At 36.9% G+C, this 8,312-nt stretch overlaps 1 protein-coding gene across 1 annotated transcript; it reads left to right on the top strand.

Annotated features, from left to right (window-relative positions):
* Positions 1-2,499: 2,499 nt before the first annotated feature.
* On the top strand, positions 2,500-3,898 carry pcsk1nl (proprotein convertase subtilisin/kexin type 1 inhibitor, like; the record flags this gene model as incomplete). Its single annotated transcript, XM_034152749.1, is given in 3 exon segments — positions 2,500-2,642; positions 2,644-2,889; positions 3,007-3,898. Coding segments are annotated over 2 exon segments (341 nt in total), but the record flags the coding sequence as incomplete, so codon positions are not given.
* Between the last annotated feature and the right edge of the window lie 4,414 nt (positions 3,899-8,312).

The following is an 8,312-nucleotide window of genomic DNA, read 5'->3' as shown; positions in this document are numbered from 1 at the left end:
GTTATATAATGACTCAGTAGTGTCATCTAGTAGTATAATGACTCAGTAGTTTCATCTAGTTGTTATATAATGACTCAGTAGTTTTATATAATGACTCAGTAGTTTATATAATGACTCAGTAGTTTATATAATGACTCAGTAGTTTATATAATGACTCAGTAGTTTCATTTAGTTGTTATATAATGACTCAGTAGTTTCATCTAGTAGTTTATAATGACTCAGTAGTTTCATTTAGTTGTTATATAATGACTCAGTAGTTTCATCTAGTTGTTATATAATGACTCAGTAGTTTATATAATGACTCAGTAGTTTATATAATGACTCAGTAGTTTTATATAATGACTCAGTAGTTTTATATAATGACTCAGTAGTTTTATATAATGACTCAGTAGTTTCATCTAGTAGTTTTATAATGACTCAGTAGTTTTATATAATGACTCAGTAGTTTCATCTAGTTGTTATATAATGACTCAGTAGTTTTATATAATGACTCAGTAGTTTTATATAATGACTCAGTAGTTTATATAATGACTCAGTAGTTTTATATAATGACTCAGTAGTTTTATATAATGACTCAGTAGTTTTATATAATGACTCAGTAGTTTATATAATGACTCAGTAGTTTTATATAATGACTCAGTAGTTTCATCTAGTTGTTATATAATGACTCAGTAGTTTATATAATGACTCAGTAGTTTTATATAATGACTCAGTAGTTTTATATAATGACTCAGTAGTTTATATAATGACTCAGTAGTTTATAATGACTCAGTAGTTTTATATAATGACTCAGTAGTTTTATATAATGACTCAGTAGTTTTATATAATGACTCAGTAGTTTCATCTAGTTGTTATATAATGACTCAGTAGTTTTATATAATGACTCAGTAGTTTATATAATGACTCAGTAGTTTATATAATGACTCAGTAGTTTTATATAATGACTCAGTAGTTTATATAATGACTCAGTAGTTTATATAATGACTCAGTAGTTTTATATAATGACTCAGTAGTTTTATATAATGACTCAGTAGTTTTATATAATGACTCAGTAGTTTATATAATGACTCAGTAGTTTATATAATGACTCAGTAGTTTATATAATGACTCAGTAGTTTATATAATGACTCAGTAGTTTCATCTAGTTGTTATATAATGACTCAGTAGTTTTATATAATGACTCAGTAGTTTATATAATGACTCAGTAGTTTTATATAATGACTCAGTAGTTTATATAATGACTCAGTAGTTTATATAATGACTCAGTAGTTTTATATAATGACTCAGTAGTTTTATATAATGATCAGTAGTTTATATAATGACTCAGTAGTTTATATAATGACTCAGTAGTTTATATAATGACTCAGTAGTTTATATAATGACTCAGTAGTTTTATATAATGACTCAGTAGTTTTATATAATGACTCAGTAGTTTATATAATGACTCAGTAGTTTATATAATGACTCAGTAGTTTATATAATGACTCAGTAGTTTTATATAATGACTCAGTAGTTTCATCTAGTTGTTATATAATGACTCAGTAGTTTTATATAATGACTCAGTAGTTTATATAATGACTCAGTAGTTTATATAATGACTCAGTAGTTTATATAATGACTCAGTAGTTTTATATAATGACTCAGTAGTTTTATATAATGACTCAGTAGTTTATATAATGACTCAGTAGTTTATATAATGACTCAGTAGTTTCATTTAGTTGTTATATAATGACTCAGTAGTTTCATCTAGTAGTTTTATAATGACTCAGTAGTTTCATTTAGTTGTTATATAATGACTCAGTAGTTTCATCTAGTAGTTTTATATAATGACTCAGTAGTTTCATCTAGTTGTTATATAATGACTCAGTAGTTTTATATAATGACTCAGTAGTTTATATAATGACTCAGTAGTTTATATAATGACTCAGTAGTTTTATAATGACTCAGTAGTTTATATAATGACTCAGTAGTTTATATAATGACTCAGTAGTTTATATAATGACTCAGTAGTTTTATATAATGACTCAGTAGTTTTATATAATGACTCAGTAGTTTATATAATGACTCAGTAGTTTCATCTAGTTGTTATATAATGACTCAGTAGTTTTATATAATGACTCAGTAGTTTATATAATGACTCAGTAGTTTCATCTAGTTGTTATATAATGACTCAGTAGTTTATATAATGACTCAGTAGTTTATATAATGACTCAGTAGTTTATATAATGACTCAGTAGTTTTATATAATGACTCAGTAGTTTATATAATGACTCAGTAGTTTTATATAATGACTCAGTAGTTTTATATAATGACTCAGTAGTTTATATAATGACTCAGTAGTTTATATAATGACTCAGTAGTTTTATATAATGACTCAGTAGTTTTATATAATGACTCAGTAGTTTTATATAATGACTCAGTAGTTTTATATAATGACTCAGTAGTTTATATAATGACTCAGTAGTTTTACCGACTAACTTTTACTAACGTTTTGTCTCGTCAGGCGTAAGGTTGCTAGGTTACTGTCTAGCGACGGCCCTAGCGACGGTCGCCGGGGGAGACGGGATCTGTCTTCTGGCCCCGCCCACAGGAGGGCCCGCCGTTCCCTTGATGACATGGCTCCTCCCTCTCCTAGCAACGACCCCCCCCCTGCTCAGAGTGAAGCGATTGGACGAGGAAGAGCTCCGTCCCCCCGCCGGCCTGCAGAGGATGAAACGCATCGACGCCATGGCAACCGAAGAACTGCATCATGGGAGTCGTAGTCGTAGGCGGAGGAGAGCGGCTCAGGACTACGATCCCCAGATACTGATGGATCAGATCCTGGAGTACATGAGGGAGTGAGAGGAGGAAGAGGAGGAGGAGGAGGAGGAAGAGGAGGAGGAAGAGGAGGTGGAAGAGGAGGAAGAGGAGGAGGAAGAGGAGGAGGAAGAGGAGGAGGAGGAAGAGGAGGAGGAAGAGGAGGAAGAGGAGGAGGAAGAGGAGGAGGAGGAAGAGGAGGAGGAAGAGGAGGAAGAGGAGGAAGAGGAGGAGGAAGAGGAGGTGGAAGAGGAGGTGATTAGAGTTTCAGGATCTGTTTCTGTAATTTTAGTGTTTTGCTGTTTTCAGTGAAAATGTTGTTTGTTGTTAAAATGTTCAGAAATGAAAAGTGATGAAGATATTAAATTCATAAAATCTGTTGTTTCTTAAAAAGTATTCCTAGAAAGTTCCAGATGTTTTGTGACAGGATTATTATTTAACGCCAAAGAACAAACAACAACAAAAATAACAACATAATTCTGACATTAATTCATACAAGTTAAAGAAAGCTGGTTTTATGAACAATCCCAAATATTCGGTCTAAAGACTTTTGTTAAAATATAAACCAAAGACATTTCATCATTCATAAAGACAAATAGACTGGGCTAATGAACCTGTTCTTTTATAGAAACTCTTCTAACTAATATAATAACTTTATTTTAGATGTGATTAATACCACATGTGCAGGAAACTTTCTCAGAAATTACATTTTTTCCTGAGTTTGTTGAAGCGGCATTAAGCACTACATTACCCACAATCCTCTGCTGTCAGTGGAAGATCCAGAGTTCTGTCCACAGCTCTCAGAGATCGGCTGCCTGGCAACAGAGTCTGAAGCTCTCTGATTGGTTGTCTGTGACAGCAATGCTCTCTGGGAGTTGTAGTTAACCCCGCCCACTTTGATTCTCTGATGAAAATTCACTTTTATTAAGATCACCAACAGGTGATCGAGGGTGACGGCAAACGTGTTGACGGCTCATCTGCTCTGTGATTGGTCCATTCATGTTGCTTTCATGTACTTCAGCTTCAGTGTGGTCTCTCGTCTGTTTGTAAAACTAAAACGTTTTATTTATCTCACTCTGAAATAAAGTAAATATCCACAAACCGTCTCTTTTATTATTAATGAGTCTAAACCTCATTTGTTTATCTGGTCAGGTGACATCCACAGGTAGCTTCACTTTGACTGGGTTTGTCCTTAGAGCAGGTCACTTTACTGTAACATCAGTACAGGGAAAACAAGCTAAACTGGAAACATAATTAAAGGTACCTGGTCAGGTGACATGAGCTTCAGTTGTGTTCCCTACTCAGGTGACTCACTGCGCCTTCAACAGGTAGCTTCATTGGTGATATCAATTAAACATGTATTTTCACATCAGCACTAAAACAGGTAACCTCACCTGAAGAGAAACCTCCCCCTGAAACAAAACTGACTGAATTAAAACATTCTGAAAAGGCTGCTCAGACTCACCTGCTCAGGTAACTTCATCAGGTAACTTCACCAGGTAACTTCATCAGGTAACTTCACCAGGTAACTTCACCAGGTAACTTCATCAGGTAACTTCACCAGGTAACTTCATCAGGTAACAGGTAACTTAATCAGGTAACTTCACCAGGTAACTTCACCAGGTAACTTCAACAGGTAACCTCACCAGGTAACTTCATCAGGTAACTTCACCAGGTAACTTCATCAGGTAACTTCATCAGGTAACTTCACCAGGTAACTTCATCAGGTAACTTCACCAGGTAACATCATCAGGTAACTTCACCAGGTAACTTCACAAGGTAACTTCATCAGGTAACTTCACCAGGTAACTTCATCAGGTAACTTCATTAGGTAACTTCATCAGGTAACAGGTAACTTAATCAGGTAACTTCACCAGGTAACTTCACCAGGTAACTTCAACAGGTAACCTCACCAGGTAACTTCATCAGGTAACTTCACCAGGTAACTTCATCAGGTAACAGGTAACTTCATCAGGTAACTTCACCAGGTAACTTCACCAGGTAACTTCACCAGGTAACTTCATCAGGTAACTTCATCAGGTAACTTCAAAAGGTAACTTCATCAGGTAACTTCACCAGGTAACTTCATCAGGTAACTTCTACAGGTAACTTCATCAGGTAACTTCACCAGGTAACTTCATCAGGTGACTTCATCAGGTAACTTCACAAGGTAACTTCATCAGGTAACTTCACCAGGTAACTTCATCAGGTAACTTCATCAGGTAACAGGTAACTTCATCAGGTAACTTCACCAGGTAACTTCACCAGGTAACTTCACCAGGTAACTTCATCAGGTAACTTCATCAGGTAACTTCAAAAGGTAACTTCATCAGGTAACTTCACCAGGTAACTTCATCAGGTAACTTCACCAGGTAACTTCATCAGGTAACTTCACCATGTAAAATCATCAGGTAACTTCACCAGGTAACTTCACAAGGTAACTTCATCAGGTACCTTCACCAGGTAACATCATCAGGAAACTTCACCAGGTAACTTCACAAGGTAACTTCATCAGGTAACTTCACCAGGTAACTTCATCAGGTAACTTCACCAGGTAACTTAATCAGGTAACTTCATCAGGTAACTTCATCAGGTAACAGGTAACTTCATCAGGTAACTTCACCAGGTAATTTCTCCAGGTAACTTCAACAGGTAACCTCACCAGGTAACTTCATCAGGTAACTTCACCAGGTAACTTCATCAGGTAACTTCACCAGGTAACTTCATCAGGTAATTTCATCAGGTAACTTCATCAGGTAACTTCAAAAGGTAACTTCATCAGGTAACTTCACCAGGTAACTTCATCAGGTAACTTCATCAGGTAACTTCTACAGGTAACTTCATCAGGTAACTTCATCAGGTAACTTCAAAAGGTAACTTCATCAGGTAGCTTCACCAGGTAACTTCATCAAGTAACTTCACCAGGTAACTTCACCAGGGAATGTCTACAGGTAACTTCATCAGGTAAATTCACCAGGCAACTTCACCAGGTAACTTCATCAGGTAACTTCACCAGGTAACTTCATCAGGTAACTTTATCAGGTAACTTCACCAGGTAACTTCATCAGGTAACTTCATCAGGTAACTTCACCAGGTAACTTCACCAGGTAACTTCATCAGGTAACTTCACCAGGTAACTTCATCAGGTAACTTCACCAGGTAACTTCATCAGGTAACTTCACCAGGTAACATCATCAGGTAACAGGTAACTTAATCAGGTAACTTCACCAGGTAACTTCACCAGGTAACTTCAACAGGTAACCTCACCAGGTAACTTCATCAGGTAACTTCACCAGGTAACTTCATCAGGTAACTTCATCAGGTAACTTCACCAGGTAACTTCATCAGGTAACTTCAAAAGGTAACTTCATCAGGTAACTTCACCAGGTAACTTCATCAGGTAACTTCTACAGGTAACTTCATCAGGTAACTTCACCAGGTAACTTCATCAGGTGACTTCATCAGGTAACTTCACAAGGTAACTTCATCAGGTAACAGGTAACTTAATCAGGTAACTTCACCAGGTAACTTCACCAGGTAACTTCACCAGGTAACTTCATCAGGTAACTTCATCAGGTAACTTCAAAAGGTAACTTCATCAGGTAACTTCACCAGGTAACTTCATCAGGTAACTTCACCAGGTAACTTCATCAGGTAACTTCACCAGGTAAAATCATCAGGTAACTTCACCAGGTAACTTCACAAGGTAACTTCATCAGGTACCTTCACCAGGTAACTTCATCAGGTAACTTCACCAGGTAACTTCACCAGGTAACTTCATCAGGTAACTTCACCAGGTAACTTCATCAGGTAACTTCACCAGGTAACTTAATCAGGTAACTTCATCAGGTAACTTCATCAGGTAACAGGTAACTTCATCAGGTAACTTCACCAGGTAACTTCACAAGGTAACTTCATCAGGTAACTTCACCAGGTAACTTCATCAGGTAACTTCATCAGGTAACAGGTAACATTATCAGGTAACTTCACAAGGTAACTTCATCAGGTAACTTCATCAGGTAACAGGTAACATCATCAGGTAACTTCACCAGGTAACTTCACAAGGTAACTTCATCAGGTAACTTCACCAGGTAACTTCATCAGGTAACTTCACCAGGTAACTTAATCAGGTAACTTCATCAGGTAACTTCATCAGGTAACAGGTAACTTCATCAGGTAACTTCACCAGGTAACTTCACCAGGTAACTTCAACAGGTAACCTCACCAGGTAACTTCATCAGGTAACTTCACCAGGTAACTTCATCAGGTAACTTCACCAGGTAACTTCATCAGGTAACTTCATCAGGTAACTTCATCAGGTAACTTCAAAAGGTAACTTCATCAGGTAACTTCACCAGGTAACTTCATCAGGTAACTTCATCAGGTAACTTCTACAGGTAACTTCATCAGGTAACTTCATCAGGTAACTTCAAAAGGTAACTTCATCAGGTAGCTTCACCAGGTAACTTCATCAAGTAACTTCACCAGGTAACTTCACCAGGGAATGTCTACAGGTAACTTCATCAGGTAAATTCACCAGGCAACTTCACCAGGTAACTTCATCAGGTAACTTCATCAGGTTACTTCACCAGGTAACTTCATCAGGTAACTTCACAAGGTAACTTCTACAGGTAACTTAATCAGGTAATTTCACCAGGTAACTTCATCAGGTAACTTCACCAGGTAACTTCACCAGGTAACTTCACCAGGTAATGTCTACAGGTAACTTCTACAGGTAACTTCACCAGATAATGTCTACAGGTAACTTCACCAGGTAACTTCACCAGGTAACTTCATCAGCTAATGTCTACAGGTAACTTCATCAGGTAATTTCACCAGGTAATGTCTACAGGTAACTTCTACAGGTAACTTCACCAGGTAACTTCACCAGGTAATTTCACCAGGTAATGTCTACAGGTAACTTCATCAGGTAACTTCACCAGTTAACTTCACCAAGTAACTTCAACAGGTAACTTCATCAGGTAACTTCACCAGGTAACTTTACCAGGTAATGTCTACAGGTAACTTCACCAGGTAACATCTACAGGTAACTTCAACAGGTAACTTCATCAGGTAACTTCATCAGGTAACTTCACAAGGTAACTTCTACAGGTAACTTAATCAGGTAACTTCACCAGGTAACTTCATCAGGTAACTTCACCAGGTAACTTCACCAGGTAACTTCACCAGGTAATGTCTACAGGTAACTTCTACAGGTAACTTCACCAGATAATGTCTACAGGTAACTTCACCAGGTAACTTCACCAGGTAACTTCATCAGCTAATGTCTACAGGTAACTTCATCAGGTAATTTCACCAGGTAATGTCTACAGGTAACTTCTACAGGTAACTTCACCAGGTAATGTCTACAGGTAATGTCTACAGGTAACTTCATCAGGTAATTTCACCAGGTAATGTCTACAGGTAACTTCACCAGGTAACTTCACCAGGTAATTTCACCAGGTAATGTCTACAGGTAACTTCATCAGGTAACTTCACCAGTTAACTTCACCAAG

Source organism: Trematomus bernacchii, unplaced genomic scaffold (assembly GCF_902827165.1).
Source record: "Trematomus bernacchii unplaced genomic scaffold, fTreBer1.1, whole genome shotgun sequence".
In the NCBI taxonomy this organism is placed as follows: Eukaryota; Metazoa; Chordata; class Actinopteri; order Perciformes; family Nototheniidae; genus Trematomus; species Trematomus bernacchii.
The sequence above is the reverse complement of the archived record's forward strand: the minus strand, read 5'-3'. Positions and strand labels throughout refer to the sequence as shown.